The sequence below is a fragment of the Caretta caretta genome, chromosome 11 (assembly GCF_965140235.1).
Source record: "Caretta caretta isolate rCarCar2 chromosome 11, rCarCar1.hap1, whole genome shotgun sequence".
NCBI lineage: Eukaryota > Metazoa > Chordata > Testudines > Cheloniidae > Caretta > Caretta caretta.
Window position 1 is genome coordinate 53,975,041 of NC_134216.1, and position 18,064 is coordinate 53,993,104.

Sequence of the window (18,064 nt, forward strand, 5' to 3'; positions counted from 1 at the left end):
GAGAACTTAGACAACAAAAAAGTGCCAGTTTACTTGTGATATAGCAACCAATGGTTCAGAAAAAAAAAATTACTTCACTATAAGTTAACCCAATCACTTAATGTCCATGGCTCAGTTGGCTTTCTGTAGTTGTACAATACACTTCAGACTGTATGAGGCAATAACATGCCAATGACATGGTTACTCTTATCTACTGTGTGTAGGGTTTAAAATGTTTTACATAAGCATTTCCAGGTGAAAAGAAATGTAGGGGTGAAATTCCATCTCTCTTACCCCGATTTACACCAGTGTAAGTTCACTGAATTCAATGTAGTTACAGTATAAAACTGGTGTGGGAGGAAAATCAAAACCTGTAAGTGCAAAGTATTATTATTAAAATTACCTAGGGTGAAACCCTGGCCCTATTGAAATCAATGGGAGGCACCTCTGGCTTACTTTTTGCTTTAGGTGACGTCATCTTGTTTTGTATTTCACATTAAATGGACCACATAAGTAGACTGGTGAGCCACAGAAAGCTGGCTGGTCCTATGATGTTAGCTCACCTTGCCATAAACCACCCAATAAATTACAAAAGTAATGGCTAAATCCCATCAAATGACATCCCTGCAGTCATGAACGCAGCCTGGCTGGTCCATGAGAAAATCTCACTATTAAGTTGCGACCCACAACATGTAAGATTTGGAGGGTCCCTGTAATAGGGCAGCTGCCTCCAGAGCACCCCCTCATGACCAGAGGTCACTCTTCAGGGCCCCTTAAGAACTGCACATCACCCATCCAAATATATAAACAGTCTCCTCCTGAGGTCCAGCTGATTTAGTCCTGACACAGTCTGGCGCTCCAGGTTCCAGGCCCCCATTCAATGTCTCTCTTCTCTAAGATAAGAAGTCCCCGGCCCTCCTTCTCAGAGCTGAGTGCCAATACAATCATCACTCCTGTGCTTTACCAGGCTGGAGCTCAGCTTTACACCCCTGGTGCCAGTGTCTTCCCTACAAGAGCCTTTTCTCATTCTCTGCCACAGCTTCCTGGGCTTCTCCAGCTTCCTGCTGCCCTTTGTCGCGGAATCAGCTGTCCTCCATGAGGCCCCAACACCATAGGGGACTGTTTTCAACACCACAGGGGACTGTTTTAGGGAGAGGTTCTGACTAGTCCTGATGTGACTGTGCAGGGGTCTAGAGGGGAGCAACGTTTTCTCTCCTTGCACATTCACATTAGGCCTATTCAGATATTTGTTCTGGGTGCTGAAGTGGGCGGCAGTGGGGCAGGAATACAGGGGTTTTGCACCCTATGCTCCCTAGGGACAAAGCCATGGCCCCACTTTTCTATGCACCAGCCAACGAGGCTTTGTTAGGATTAGTCACAATCTGGTCAAGTAATGATCCTGCACTCAGAAAACTTACTCCCCTGCTCTGCCACAGCCAGGGTGCTTGGGAGGCATTGTCCTTCTCCCTGTGTGGATGTTTACCCTGCAATCCAAGGTGGGATAGCAGCACACCTGGACTAGCTTTGATCTAGCTAGCACAAAGAATAATAGCGGCAAATCCATGACAGCCTGGGCTAGTCTCTTGAGTATCTACCCAGAGTCCTGTACAGCCCATGCTGCTTCGCATGTTGCACTGGCTTCGCTGCTTTTGTTATCTGAGCTAGTTACATCAAAGCTAGCTTGGGTACATCCATGTGTGTTGCAGTCACACCTCTGACTGTAGCATAGATAGACATCCCCATGCGTCCCAAGGCCTCTTTTGCAGCTCTGCACTGTCTTTTGCTCAGGAAGACTGTGTACAAGATCCATGATCTAACTCAAAAATGTTAAACTAACAAATCACCACACACAATTTTTTTTAAACAAAATCTAAATTAAAGACCTAAAGTATTTGACACTGTCCCTGTAAGTAGTTAGAGTCTGGAGTTTTGTTGTGTTTTCTTTTAAAGCCACATCATCATTTTCCTACCAATGACATTTCTGCTGCATAACTACTATAAGAATGCTCTCTAGTACTGCAAATTATTGGGTTTGAATCCTCCAGGGGAAGACTGACAACACAAGGGGCTTGGTTCATGTTTTAAAAACAGGAGAAATATTATTTTAAACTTAAAATACATGAGTGTGCTAGAAACAGCAGATGGGGATAGAGCACCTAGTACAACTCATAAATAATACAGAATCCTCTCAGAAGTAATATGGTTGCTGAATTTCCCTAGAAAACGGCAGGTCTTTATGAGGTTTCAGCTTGACTAAAATGCAAAATGTCACTTCAGAAAAACCTAAATGAAAGACAATACATAGCATTACAACACAACTGCAAAGCACATCCACTTACGCTACGGAAAGGGGAAAGACCTTGTGAATCTAGACAGGCAGAGTAATATTAAAAGAGGACTCTTACCTCCATCCCCAGATCCTGAGCCTGCATCTGAAGACAAAACACAATGAAATTTATATTCAGATGTGACAATATGACCTATGAATATGTAAGGCAACACTGATCAGTTACATTCATCAGGGTGTTTTTTATGTTTAATGTCATCCCTGGGTAAATTACAGAGATCTAATCTCTACATGGTTCACTCAAGCCATCTTTCTGATGTCTGAATTTTCTTTTTAAAAGTCTCCTTAAAAGACAGAAAAAGCCCAAGCACAGGAGTGCTATAATGTTCTCCTAAGTCTCTGTCTCATTTGCTGAAACTGATAAACCATCTTCTTCAAGAGCTTTGTGATTAACAGTTTTGCAAAGTTACTTTACTGTGCAATTTCATTCCCCCCCTTACACACACCATATTTAAAAAAAGAAAAACAACGTTAATTCGGTGATAGAACATATAGAAATGAATGTCACATATAGTCATAACCATCAAAGAGCTTTATAGATGTAAGAATATCAGAAATGTTTGATGACACTGAGTCAGTATTCCTACCATAAACTGAATGCTACGCAGTAAAGAAAGGAAATATTTATAATGAATACCTAGCAAGCAAGGAAGCAAGCAAGCAAAGCCTTTTTATAAAATTGCTAATCTTTCCTTCCTCTCCCCGCCATATTTTCAGAGTAACATTGTCAGTTGAAATAATTAGTTTAATCCTTTAAAGGAATGGTCAGAATTACAGACTCTCCTAAAGGTTACTTGCTTGTTAAACCAAGTGCTTTGTCTTTAAATCCTTCAACTTAACCTGAAGAAATTTAGATGGACTGTTTATGTTTCCAGTTTTAGGAAGAGCAGCTACATGAAATTGTCAAGCAAAGAACTTCATTAAGAAACATTCTTAACAAATCAACGTATAAAAATGCACACAAATGGAGAGATGTCTGGCTAAAAGAAAATCTAAATTCCGTCTCCATTTTCAGCAGTTTAATGTAATAAAGGCATTGATGAAAGCAAAAGAGAAAGTTACATTATCAAGAGCTTCTTTTTACTGGAGAACTCAACTCGCAAGCACTGCTCAGTGTCAAAGGCAGTTAGAAAGCCAAACGAAGAGCTTGCAAAGGCAAGATTGTGATTCTGTTTGTATATCAAGAGTTGAATCCCAATTTATTTACAGTCAGATCTTGTTAATCTAAGTCGGTTTGTAAACTCCATCATTATTCAGATAAAAAAAAATCTTCAGATTAACAAGACTTTTTTTTTTGCCACAGCAGTGGGTTACCAATTAAATCTTGCAGCTAGCTAAACAAACAGATGAGACACGTTACTCAAATGTGTTGGTTTTTTAGCTGGCTAAATCTTGAAACTGTGGACTTTTTCACAGCATGATTATAAACATCAGGGGCAATGAGTGGCTGGAATAGGGAATAAAATATGATGGTGCTCTACTACCTAGCATCCTTTGCAACACCCATATTCCTAACCTGATTCTCCAACATACTCTCCACTACACACCCTCTCCAGACCAGCTGCTTCGTGAGAGAAAGGTCTCTTCAATCTCACACCACTACTGGCTTCTGGAAAGCAGAGGCTCCCCCACTCCCTCCTCTGCCTGGCAGCTGGGGAGAGATGAACACTAGCCTTTCTCTCCTTTATGTACTCCATGCATTTCCCAGCTGTTTGGAGGAAAGAAGCTCCATGTTTTTCCTTTCTCATTCCACACACTCATATCCAGACTCCACCTAGCCATCCTCAAGGGGTTTCTTTCTGACCATCCTCCCTTTCTCACCAGATGTTCTCAGTGACATTCCCTCCACTGTAGGATGGGATTGTACTGGTCCGTCTTACTCCACCCTTTGTGGGGAATCCAGCAGATTCCAAACTTCCAGATCAGTTGGTTTAGCACTCTCCTCTCAGCATAATGGATTAGGTGTACTCTTGTGATTAACATTCTGCTCTCTCTGCCTACATCCACAGAGAGATCCAGTAACTCCCCAGCAGCCCCAAGGAAAGCAAAGAGCACTCTCAGATAAGGCCCGGTCTAAAGCCCCACAGAGCAAATCAAAAGATTCCCAGTGACTTCAGTAGGCTATAGATCAGGTCCATAATTGACAGAAGCCTTGTCTTTGTGAGGAGGAAAAAGAGACCAATGTTCAAGACTTCAGGAATCCCAGTTTTCTTTCCTCCCCGAGCACCTCTAGCATCGCAGAGGATGTCTCCAAAGTGACTACTACAAATAATGGGAGAGATTAAGAAATGACGCAGCAAGGAAGTGGAATTATTCTATTAAAAACTTTTTGATGAAAAAAGCCCAGTATCTTTCCTAAAGAAACTCTTCTGCCAAAACAGACTTTGCCTGCCTGAACTCCAGATAATACCAATTTGTAGACAAAGAACATTACACAATGTGCTTTTCCCCTTGCAAAGTCTTAGGTAGCAATCTCAGATGAAGCATAATTTACGGGAAGAAATTTTATTTTCTCTTAGGTGCAAGAAACACAGATTGCTGCAGTGCACAAAAAGTTTTTCTTTTGCACTTTTATTGACTCTTCCAAGCTAACCTGAAAAATTCTGCTTTACATTTAAAGAGTTCCCTCAAGGAACAAAGGCTTGATCCTTCTCTTCTTTTCAAGTTAACTTCATTGCCCACCTCTAATGAATACAGAACACAAAAGGAAAATACTGAGAACTCCAGCACAGAGCAAGTCAGTTTTCATGTCAGATTGTGCTCATACACCTTTCTGTATGTTACAGAATATTTCAGGTTTCAGAGTAGCAGCCGTGTTAGTCTGTATTCGGAAAAAGAAAAGGAGTACTTGTGGCACCTTAGAGACTAATACATTTATTTGAGCATAAGTTTTTGTAAGCTACAGGTCACTTCATCGGATCCATTCAGTGGAAAATACAGTGGATACAGTGGGGAGATTTATATACACAGAGAACATGAAACAATGGGTGTTACCATACACACTGTAAGGACAGTGATCACTTAAGATGAGCTAATACAAGCAGGAGAGCCGGGGTGGGGGGTTGGGGGAGGTGAGAAAACCTTTTGTAGTGATAATCAAGGTGGGCCATTTCCAGCAGTTGACAAGAACGGCTGAGGAACAGTGAAGGGTGGATGGGGGGGGGGGGATAAACATGGGGAAATAGTTTTACTTTGTGTAATGACCCATCCACTCCCAGTCTCTATTCAAGCCCAAGTTAATTGTATCCAGTTTGCAAATTAATTCCAATTCAGCAGTCTCTCGTTGGAGTCTGTTTTTGAAGTTTTTTTTGTTGAAGAACTGTCACTTTTAGGTCTCTAATCGAGTGACGAGAGAGATTGAAGTCTTCTCCGACTGGTTTTTGAATGTTATAATTCTTGACGTCTGATTTGTGTCCATTTATTCTTTTATGTAGAGACTGTCCAGTTTGACCAATGTACATGGCAGAGAGGCATTGCTGGCACATGAGGGCATATATTATATTGGTGGATGTACAGGAGAACGAGCCTCTGATAGCGTGGCTGATGTGATTAGGCCCTATGATGCTGTCCCTTGAATAGATATGTGGACACAGTTGGCAATGGGCTTTGTTGCAAGGATAGGTTCCTGGGTTAGTGGTTCTGTTGTGTGGTTGCTGGTGAGTATTTGCTTCAGGTTGGGGGGCTGTCTGTAAGCAAGGACTGGCCTGTCTCCCAAGATCTGTGAGAGTGATGGATCGTCCTTCAGGATAGGTTGTAGATCCTTGATGATGAGTTGGAGAGGTTTTAGTTGGGGGCTGAAGGTGATGGCTAGTGGCGTTCTGTTATTTTCTTTGTTGGGCCTGTCCTGTAGTAGGTGACTTCTGGGTACTCTTTTGGCTCTGTCAATCTGTTTCTTCACTTCCGCAGGTGGGTATTGTAGTTGTAAGAATGCTTGTTAGAGATCTTGTAGGTGTTTGTCTCTGAGGGATTGGAGCAAATGTGGTTGTATCGTAAAGCTTGGCTGTGGACAATGGATCGTGTGGTGTGAGCTGGGTGAAAGCTGGAGGCATGTAGGTAGGAATAGCGGTCAGTAGGTTTCCGGTATAGGGTAGTGTTTATGTGACCATCGCTTATTAGCACGGTAGTGTCCAGGAAGTGGATCTCTTGTGTGGACTGGTCCAGGCTGAGGTTGATGGTGGGATGGAAATTGTTGAAATCATGGTGGAATTCCTCAAGGGCTTCTTTTCCATGGGTCCAGATGATGAAGATGTCATCACTGTAGCGCAAGTAGAGTAGGGGCATTAGGGAACGAGAGCTGAGGAAGCGTTGTTCTAAGTCAGCCATAAAAATGTTGGCATACTGTGGGGCCCTGCGGGTACCCATAGCAGTGCCGCTGATTTGAAGGTATTGTCCCCAAATGTGAAATAGTTATGGGTGAGGACAAAGTCACAAAGTTCAGCCACCAGGTTTGCTGTGACATTTTCGGGGATACTGTTCCTGACGGCTTGTAGTCCCTCTTTGTGTGGAATGTTGGTGTAGAGGGCTTCTACATCCATAGTGGCCAGGATGGTGTTTTCAGGAAGAACACCGATGGATTGTAGTTGTCTCAGGAAGTCAGTGGTGTCTCGAAGATAGTGCTGGTAGCGTAGGGCCTGAGGAGGGAGTCTATATAGCCAGACAATCCTGCTGTCAGGGTGCCAATGCCTGAGATGATGGGGCGTCCAGGATTTCCAGGTTTATGGATCTTGGGTAGCAGATAGAATACCCCAGGTTGGGGTTCCAGGAGTGTGTCTGTGCAGATTTGTTCTTGTGCTTTTTCAGGGAGTTTCTTGAGCAAATGCTGCAGTTTCTTTTGGTAACCCTCAGTGGGATCAGAGGGTAATGGCTTGTAAAAAGTGGTGTTGGAGAGCTGGCTAGCAGCCTCTTGTTCATATTCTGACCTATTCATGATGACGACAGCACCTCCTTTGTCAGCCTTTTTGATTATGATGTCAGAGTTGTTTCTGAGGCTGTGGATGGCATTGTGTTCTGCACGGCTGAGGTTGTGGGGCAAGTGATGCTGCTTTTCCACAATTTCAGCCCGTGCACATCGGCGAAAGCACTCTATGTAGAAGTCCAGTCTGTTGTTTCAACCTTCAGGAGGAGTCCACCCAGAATCCTTCTTTTTGTAGTCTTGGTAGGAAGGTCTCTGTGGATTAGTATGTTGTTCAGAGGTGTGTTGGAAATATTCCTTGAGTCAGAGACGTCGAAAATAGGATTCTAGGTCACCACAGAACTGTATCATGTTCGTGGGGGTGGAGGGACAGAAGGAGAGGCCCCGAGATAGGACAGATTCTTCTGCTGGGCTAAGAGTATAGTTGGAAAGATTAACAATATTGCTGGGTGGGTTATGGGAACCACTGTTGTGGCCCCTTGTGGCATATAGTAGTTTAGATAGTTTAGTGTCCTATTTCTTTTGTAGAGAAGCAAAGTGTGTGTTGTAAATGGCTTGTCTAGTTTTTGTAAAAAAAAGGTGCCTTGCGAAATAATACTCAGTTAATTCTTCCACGAAATACAGAGAAGACAACTGCACAATCTCACTAATTTAACTTAAAGTTTAAGGGCCAAAACCTTAGCCACTATAAATCAGTGCAGTTCCACAGCAGTCACTGAAGCTATGCTGATTTATACCATTGGGGATCTAATCCTAAGTGTATAAGAAAAAGCCTATGGAAAAGTTACCATATGCAATAACATTCATAGGCTGTCCCCTCCAGATTACAAAGTGCCATTGACACAAGCAAAGTGTTCTAGGTTAACTTAATCTTTCTGTCCAGTTACTTGTATTCACACTATATATCTGTATACAGTGCACACCACATGGCAGAATGCAAGATAAATATTAAAACAGAAATGGTATTCTATGCCCTGTTCCTCAAAATCATGTCAAGAATCTTTTAAAAAAAGGAATGGATGACAGTAGCTACTTAAGGTCTATATGGTAAATTATTCATCTGGAGTTAATACACCAGGAATCCAAAGAGTCCTTATCATGATATGCAAGCTATTTTATCTGATTTCAAACCAAGTTCTCAATATAGTCTACAAACTAAGTATTATACATACCAGTTGCACATGATCCTTCCGACATCACGAGTATTTCACTCTGCTGCTTGCAGGCAGCCTGTCTCAAGTAGCATTCGTTCTGATAGGTATCGCCATTGGAGCCACACACCGGCACATAGTCGCTGTTACACTAATGAATGCAGAAAAAGAAAGAATGTAATTAGTAACAACCACCAAATGGTACCATACCAAGTCATATCCCGCCCCATCTCCCAGTCAAAAAAATAAAACAGCATGAAAACAGCAGGAGCTAAGAAACTGCCTGATCCTTGCTCATTCTTTTCAAATCTATCATTATTAGTAGGACTACAGGAAAAAAATGAAGGGATATTAAATGGTCATGCTTCAGGCACAACGCGACCTCTAACTGACAGGTGTGAGTAAGAAACTTCCCATATGGGCTAGTTATTCCGTAACTGTCCACTCTGGGCTTTCATATATCTTTAAAGTAATTGGTGCTGGCTATTCAGAGACAGAATGCTAGACAAGATGTAATTCTGGTCTTATCTGGTATGGCAATGTATGCATTCCCACTCCCATTGAAGGATAATAGGCATGCACGCTCTCTCATAATTAGAATTGATTGGATGGATTAGAAAACAGGATGGATTTTTTTGTGAAAATTGTCAGCAAAGATGTGTCCCTTTTTTCATTAAAATGTTGAAATTTTTCAGCAAGCTCTTGTTACAGTATTTCCTAGAGTTCACAGCTCTCTATTTCATGTTGAGGGCATCAGGGCCAGAATTACAAGGCATGTAAAGTCAACAATACTGAAGAACAGAGAGATTGAATAATATGCATACTATCAGCTCAGCTGAAACTTCTGCTCAGTGTTGTCAACTATCAGCTTTATTTTCCTCCATCACAAAAAGAACAAGTTTCTTCCCCCGCTTGTTCATTTTAATAAAAATAATTCCATTTTATAATGGAAATTAGGCAACCTACAGGGTGTAGTTATCATAAGATAATCACACTCTGAGGTATTAGAGACACTTGGATGTGCCCTGTACCTGATAATTATGCCAGGGATGTGATTATCTCATGACTACTATATTCCTGATATGTCTCATTGTTTAATTATAAAAGTAATGATCAAGATTATTATTTATAAAAGATCACCTCTGTTTAAAAACCACATAAAAATTAAAAAGTCATACTATCAATTTAGCTGTCTTATGCTGAGTGTCTTATGTTGTGCTAAAACATGTGATATCCAGTATGAAACTGATGTCAATATGAATTTGAAATCTGCCTAGATACAAATGGCTACAGACATGATTAACACATGCGTGAGCTGAATTAATTGCAGGCCTCCACACAGGGATATAGCCAGGAAATTATTCAGACTTTGTCAGAGTGACATTTTGGTTGGTCCAAGATGAGTGACATTTTCCCTATGTATTATATTTTCCTAAAAGTCTTAGGCCTGCTATGCCACCTTCTTTTTCATAAACATAACAACAAATGCTTTCTTCTCCTACCCCACAGCTCATCAATTCTACTATTTTGAACTATTGATTAAAATGTGCCTGTTTGCCATTTTGAAGAGTACATTCTAAATCTGACCTATGTCAAAGACAGAAGTGCCAGATTTCACCCAGAAGCTAAACAGTGATTTGGACAGAGCTGAAGGGTGGTTTGGAATAGTTTACCAAGACAATTAACACAAACAACTGGATTTTTTTTTAGCATGAAGGACCAAGTCTTAGTTGCCTTACACGTAAAGTTCCATGAACACCACAGTGACTATTTATGTGAACAAGACATTCAGGAGTTGGCCCAGAATATTGTAACATTCACCATTACAAGCAGAAACACAGAGTTTGATCCTCCTTCCACTGAAGACAGTTGCATATTTTCCATTAGTTTCAGTGAAAGCAGGATAAGATTCATAATTTTTATGCCAACTAGCTTCAAAACAGTGAGGGCCACATCCTGCTTTCCTTACCTATGTGGGTGACCCCATTACCTCAGATGCGGTTATTCATGTGCATAAAGTGAGCAGGGTTTGCATGAAAAGGTCAAGGGTGAAATCCTGGACCACTGAAGTCAACGGCAACATTTCCATGAACTACAATGTGGACAGGATTTCACCCCAAATTCTGTACATTTAGAAGTACACACGGTATTTGAGAGACTATTGCATTCTGTGGAGGATGCTACTGTGCTCTGCTTTTACAGTCTTTCTTTCTCTTCCATCCTGGCATTTTCAGGACTCTTGACATTTTCAAACTGAGACTCAGGCTCACGGGTGGAACTGTGCGTTGTGTAACACACAACAAGCCATGTGTCACTGCATACATGTAGGTGACACATCCTTTCCTTTTCAAAAAGTGTTCCCTGCCCAATGCATTTCTGCCTCTATTATCCATTCTTTATGCCATCACCTAAACACAACTGTTACACTGACAAAAAGAAAAAAATTAAAGCTGCTGCTCAGCAACAGTGAACGTGGATATGTGAAGTTTTCAGAGGGTACTAACTATGGTTCTGAGCACCAGGGGCACTGAAGCCCGTGGCGGGGGGTGGTGGTGGTGGTGGAAAAATCATCAGAATTAAAGTGGGGAAGAATCAGAATTAAAGTGGGGAAGAAAAATCAAAATGGTTATCAGACTACTGTGATTTTAATAATCTGATATCTCACTATCTGTCACAGCTGGATTCTGCTGCTTTATAACAATGGAAAACTGGCATTCACGGCTTTCCATTGGTATAAAACGCATTTCTCTCTGGTCCCAGCAGTTGGTGGCATATTGGATTTTGACTGTCAGTCTTTCCTCAATCCAGCCGTACATTCTGGGCATTGGCTCAGGACTCTACACCAAGTCCTAGGCCTCAAGATGAGTTTCAGTGAGGGCCAAATCATGTCAAAACTCCCATTCGCTGCAACATAAAGTTCCTATTATGTAGAATTCTCCCTCTCACACATGTATTTTTAACATATATTTGCTTAACCCAAGCAAGGAAGAACAATAAGTATGCCCTAATTTCGCCATACACCAGCCCTTGACTACCTTTCATAGCATTTGGAACGTTGTATGCCTATAATCATAGGCATATGAATGTATTGGCATAACAGAGTTTATAAGGTTTATTTAGCACAGAAGGTTTATTTTCCAGAGAAGCTGACATACTTGTGTAACTCCCGCTCATGTTAGCACTACAAAACTGATTACTTCCTACTCTCATAAGCATGTGATAAATACTGTCACCACACTTCACATATTTTGAGCATGCAAAGTAATATGAAAATGCATTTCAATAATACAACTCACAACCCTCTAACTAAGGTCCTGATCCTGAAAATACTTGAGTAACTAACTCATGTGAGGAGTCCCATTGAAGCAAATGGGACTACTCACATAAGGAAAGCTACGTGTGTGTGTAAATGTTTTCAAGATCAGGTCCTAAATGTAGAGAAACAAACTCAGCATCAACTGAAATACCTAAGTACTTATTCAGACATTTTCATGTGGTCACAGACGAAAAAGAAGGACTGTGCTAGTCTGTGCGGTCAGGGGCAGTCAAATAAAGGCCCTTCTAATATGCAGAGATTATAATGTCATAAAAAGAAATGTTGGTTAATTCTATATCCTTGAGGTTATTACCTACAGCTAACAATGAACTCCAATGAGAAGGAATGATTAATGGCCTGATACATTAATACCCAATGAACATGTAGGGTTGTGCTGTAACACAAGAAGAAGTGAACTTCTGTTCCTATTAAAACAAATGTGGAGAGAATACGCTCTGGTGAAATACAAGTCCCTCACCAGGTGAAACCAATGGGTGGTCTATATTTCTGCAGTGTTAAAAAAGCAAAAATGAGTCAACTAGGGGGAAACCCCAGTCATTTATCTTCTGCCTGGGAGCAGTAGCCCATTCAAATGACCCAAAGCAGTCTGGTTTTAATTTGCCTTTCAAGCAACAAATGTTTATTTTATTAAATCAGTTTGGCCGGACACTATCTGAACCAGTGTTATAAAAAACACGTAAAGGGGTGGCCAGACAGAAGTTTTAAATAGCATAAAGGCAACCCTCATCTTTGCTTTCCAACTGCAATTAAAGCCCCTAGCAAGTAACAGAGAAAACATAAAAAATAATTAAACTGATGGGCACTCCTCTGTTGATTTGCTCATTGTCACCATAGAGAAGCGTGGATGGAAAGAGGGCCTGAATTCTGACTAAGCAAACCCCCTAACTTGAGCCATATGGATTTGTGACTGTATTCCATATACCCCTTGTGTTACTTTGTGTGTTACTCAGTCAACCCATACTGTATTAGAATTCATTTTCTGCTAAAACTGTGTACCTTTCCTGAGTCCTAAACTGCCCATAGATGCTATATGATGAGCCAAGTTCCTCCCTGTTTTAACTCTATTAAAGTAAGGGATTTTCAGAAGTGCAAGGATTACTTTGACTCTAGCAAACCGACAGCATCAGCCACACAAGTATTTGCATTGTCTGTATAGCATCAACCATAGATAGCTTGCATTACGAGCTCATGTTCAAATATGTGGCTCCATGAATGGCCAAAGCCAAAAGAAAGAGCTGTGATTTCATATGGGGCCTGATCCAAAGACCACTGAAGTCAATGGCTAGGTTCCCATTGACTTCAAAGAACTTTCAATGAATTCCACGATCACCTGGTCACTTTACTTTCATTTCATTTAAGATTATAAACATTACCCAGATGATGAAACCTGGCAAGCCTGTATCTTATTTCTCTGGTATATTTCAACATCATATGTTTTTCCAACATCAGCACAGATATCACTTATCTCCCAAATCCAAGGGAATGCATTCTACTGAGGTTTACTATCGTTTCTTTATTCTTAGTCACCATAGACTGGCATGCTTCCTTGGGAAAACATAGCCTCCATTGTGTCCCCTGTCCTTAGCAAAGTCTTGCTTTGCTCCTCCCTGGCAATTGTTCCATTTAAACCAACTGCCAGTGCCAAACTGTGACCAAACACAAGAACATAGTGTTCTCTATGGACACTGTATGATCAATATGTCAGTGGCACAGCACAGGTATCGGCACCAGGCAACAGCGCAAGTTACAAATGTTGATTGCATTATAGGGTTTCCTTGGGAATGAAAATGTCTAAACAACTAAACATGTTACAAATGCTAATGCTGCACCACTCAACTCTCTACATTAATATTTATTGTTAAACATGAAATGTTTGACCATATGTAAACTGGAAACCTAAAAAATTGGTTAAGGGCCATATATATTATCTCCGTCAACAGAAAAATACAATCATTTCATGTTAAATACAGTAATTTTAGTAAAACAATTGTTTTGCATTTGGTGAGATGGTCTTTCATTTTTTAAATTAAGGCATTATTAATTTTGTCTTTTTCCTCCTCAGATATGATATTTTTGCCTCTGGTAATACAAATGATATTTGTCAATCTTTAGAGTAAACAGTCTATCAATGGTCAATAATAAATTAAATCAGTCATTAGAGATGAGTATAATACCAAACACTGCACCATTCGGTCTGTTCTACTGTAACTATTTAAATAGTTATTAAAAGTTTTACAATTTAATAAAGCTGTATTAAAATGCAAAAAACCACTGGGGCATAGGTGTATATAAAGCATATGCTGGTACAGTCTCAAAACTCAATAACTTGCAAAAATTTTATCTGGATAATTACGCAAAGCACAGCTGTCTTCTGGGTTAGGCAAAATACACTAGAAGAAATACATTATGATTAATCTATGTGACTTTAAGGATGCCTGAGGTTTAGACTTAGCTGAATGGAGAGGGAAGAGAGAAAGGAGGTGGTGAGAGGGGAGAAAATCAACAATAGCCCACTAAAACTACCTAACACCTAAATGAAGTTTGTGATTTTGGACGGGGGTAGGGGTGTGAAATCTGATAAACAACCAGAAGCATTGCCATTATGCAACCTTACTGAAAAATACCGTATAAGCACATTACAGATCCATTTCTCTAACTAGAACAGAACACTGGGTGTATAAAGCATGATCAGTATCATTAGTATATTTGGAAAGGATTTAAAATCCTTGTTAAAAGGGCACAGCAACAAAATCACACATGCACAACCTGAAGCTGCAGACCCCAAACGGACATTTATAACTACAGCACCCGCATTTTCCCAGAGAAACTTATGTCTTTTTGACATCAGTTGGCACTCCTGCCAGCTCTCTATACTTGCTGCCAGGTTTTCCCTCTAACTTCACTGCACGAAGAGAAATAAATTGCCAAGTAATAGGTTGTAAAGGGAGATCCCAGATTTGTATTCTTATTAGTGAATTAAAGAATGAAACAGCAATCTTCTTACCTTGAACTGACAGACGCAAGTCACACTGTCTCCAATTCTTAAACACTCCCCATCAAATTTACAGGTATTGGTATCACAGAGAAAGAGATCATTTTCTCTGTCATCATAACCTCAAATGTAAACAGAAAAATACTGTCAGCTTCAGTATGGCAGGATATACAATACAGGGTGATTGCTTTTCTAATTTACATAGCACCACAATCTTGTTGGTGAAATAATACAGTCTGGATGTTCTGTCCTTCCCTGTTTTCAATTATCCACACTTTATGTCATTATTCCCCACACCTCCACCCTCTTTATTCTACAGTATTAAACAGACTCCAGTTCCTCAAAAATGATCCAGTGACTGGTGTATTATATTTTCTTTGGTTGGTTCAACATTTTTCCATGCAACAGCAGATCTTTGGGTCTAAAGCCAAATTGGAATTTCTCCAGACTATGCCATAACAAAGCCCCAATAATAAAGATAAACAGGCTGTGTGTTTTCTGTGATGGTCTGTCTGATTCGAATGAAGATTGATCACCTCTAAGTTAACAGGAGGGGTGCCAGGTTCTTCAGAGTGAACCTAGTTCTTTCCCGTCAGTTCTGCAGACAAATAGATCTGGCTGAAGATTTAGCTCATGAATGCCAGTGTGAATTTCAGATTTCACTAGTTGCCACCCCACTCCGACAGTGTGTAGCAAGGCATTAAACAAAACAGCTATATTACATTCCAAATCCATTAAGATTTAATCCCACTGATTTTTTAAATGTCCTAATTCTTCTAACCATATCACTGAATATTAAAAATGAAAACAGTGAAAATTGCTTCTTGCCAACCTATTATATATTACACATATATTACCTTGAAGGTTGATATTTTCTCAGAACCCTTTTATAAGGTCTCATTGCAGAAACGCCTCAAATATCGGAGGCATAGCCTGTTGACCCAAATATTATATTCACTGTAAAGTCAGCGACTTTAAGGATGATAAAAAAATTGGGATCACCCTATTTTGAGACTCCAGGTTTTTTTTTTAAATCAGTGGATAGATAAGCATTTGACTTTAACCTATACACAGCACTTGTCTCCCAACCTCCAACGCACACACACAAACATACACACAACATGACATATTTAAACATACATCACTTTGTCACTGAAAGAGACTGAGTGATTCTGCTTCACCAGAAGCCTGCAAATGGGTCTGGAGATCTGTCTCCCTCTCTATATATAAAAGAGTGCTTCAAAAAGAAGGACTGAACATCAGCTAGAAACAAAAAACCATGGGCCTTAACAAACAGAGGTTGTATTGAAAATACTGCACAAATGGTAAACACACTCCATGCAATGCACTGTTATTACTGTATTAAGGGCTATGCTGATCAGTCACAAAGCCAGCTCGCAGCTAATCTAAAAGGGCAAGAACTCCGGTCCCCAGCCTCTTCCTTATTCAATTAGTACATTTCACCCGCACTGTGCCTGGCAGGCACCTTCCAGCGGGGCTGAAATTGACCAGATGAAGGGGAAAAGCCTGTTTAATAGCAGCCCGCAGAAGAACTCGAGGAAAGAGGCGTTACTTCTTGATCACTTGCGGCTAGCTACCCTGCCCTTTGGTCCTGTGAATACCCAATGTGACAGCTGCAAACGGTTCCTCTGCTAACTTTTCCCCAGAAACTATAGGGTTTACAAAGTGAATACAACATCATGAAAGACAGAAAAGCAAACAAAATCCCATGCCTACAACAAAATCGAAATGCCTGGAAGCAGCGACAAAAAAGGGGTCTTCGCCCAACAGGATTAACCTTCCATATTCTTATTATTATCAGGAGTTGCTTTTTCTTGGAAAGACGACCTAGCACGGATTCTTGCACTTTCTGCAAGGAATCAGCATTTCTCAGACAGCCACAACGTGATTTATTGCATTCGCTCTCCTAAAATTGTTTCTCTCTCTCTCTCACACACAGTTCTCACTTCTAATACGTTATGAAAAACAAAACACCCCATGGCACTGATCAGTCTTGCGGGATCACAAAATGATAGTGTGTGTCCAGCCTGCAACAAACTCTATGGACTACACCGCTGGAAGAAAAGCTCGAGCAGATGCCATTATAGTGCAGGGCGGGGGAAGTACTGAAACATCCCTGCACTTTCCGCCCTGCTGTCCAGTCTCTCCTTTGGCAATGCACACTGGACAGTCACAGGGAGGGCTGGCGAAGTGCTCAGTAATTTGCAGTCAGCGCCGCGATCTGCAGGTTTTGGGACGAGCCCGCCTTTGGAAAAGGACACCGAGAGGAAGGTGGCGGGGGATCTGGCTTGCAGCTTACCGGAGCAATTCCAGCCGGTAGGCGTTTGGCAGTCACTTAAGGAGGTAGGGAAAGCGGCAAGTTTCACGGGTCGGGCTATGAGGAGTAGCATCACCGGCAGCAGCAGCCAGCAACAGCAATCGCAAAGTGTCCAGCCGCCGCCGCCGCACTGCCGAGGGGGGGAGGCTTCCCCCAGCACCATGACTTCTTAACTCAACTCGGCGGCGGCAGCAGGCAGGGGCTCCCCGAAGCGGCGCGGTCTCGGGGCGACGGGGGGCAGGAGGGATCCGGGCGGGGGGCTGCCTAGCATCCCGGGGGCCCCGGCCAGCAGCGGGTCAGGAAGAGGCAGCCCGGTCCCGGCATGACGATCCCGAGAGTTTCCCAGCGGCGGCGCGATCCGGCGGCCGGGCTCAGCCCGAGGCGCGGCGGCGGCCGGGCAGGAGGGAGGCGGCGGCGGCGACAGCTGCCATAGGGCTCCGGGCGGGGAGGGAGTCACGGCGCTCCACAGCCCAACGGCCGCCGCCTGCTCTCGCGCTCTGCCGCCCGCATCTCTCTGGCGCGGGGGAAGCAGCAGGTCCCTCAGCTCGCCGGCGTCACGTGGCCGAGGCAGCCCGGCCCCTGATTGGAGGAGCGGGATGCAGGTCCCCCGGCAGGGCGGGGCCGGCGGCGGCGGCGGCGGGCGGAGGGATGCGGCGGCGGCTGCAGCGGCTGCTGCCTGGGACCCGCTCGGGACCGGGCTGAGGAGACTCAGCGCTGCGCCGCGGGGAACCGGACTCTGCTGACAGGCCCCGCCCGCCGCTATGGATGTGGGGGGGCGGCCGGAGCCGCTCGCCGGGGGGGGCTGGAGCAGCAGCTCTCCGGACTCCCCGCCGTCCCGGGTGCGCCTCCGGCGGGACCCGCAGCCGCTGAGGGGGCCGGGGGGCTCCAGCCAGGGCGCACCCCCATAGAGCGTGCAGGCACGTGCGCGGCACGCTCCCCCTCCCCCACCCATGCCCTCCACGCGCAGTCACACACACGCGTGCACAAGGCTGCAGTCACACATGCCTG

General features: G+C 42.8%; 1 protein-coding gene across 1 annotated transcript in view; it reads right to left on the bottom strand.

Moving 5' to 3' along the window:
- TMEFF2 (transmembrane protein with EGF like and two follistatin like domains 2) overlaps positions 1 to 17,557 on the bottom strand; it is a 174,031-nt gene extending 156,474 nt beyond the window's left edge. The window contains exons 1-4 of the mRNA XM_048868601.2: positions 17,039 to 17,557; positions 14,731 to 14,840; positions 8,411 to 8,540; positions 2,385 to 2,411 (exon numbers count right to left, since the gene is read on the bottom strand). Of these exons, the coding sequence (XP_048724558.1) occupies positions 2,385 to 2,411; positions 8,411 to 8,540; positions 14,731 to 14,840; positions 17,039 to 17,219 (448 nt within the window). The 5' untranslated portion in view covers positions 17,220 to 17,557. The remainder of the gene's footprint in view (positions 1 to 2,384; positions 2,412 to 8,410; positions 8,541 to 14,730; positions 14,841 to 17,038) is intronic.
- Positions 17,558 to 18,064: the final 507 nt, after the last annotated feature.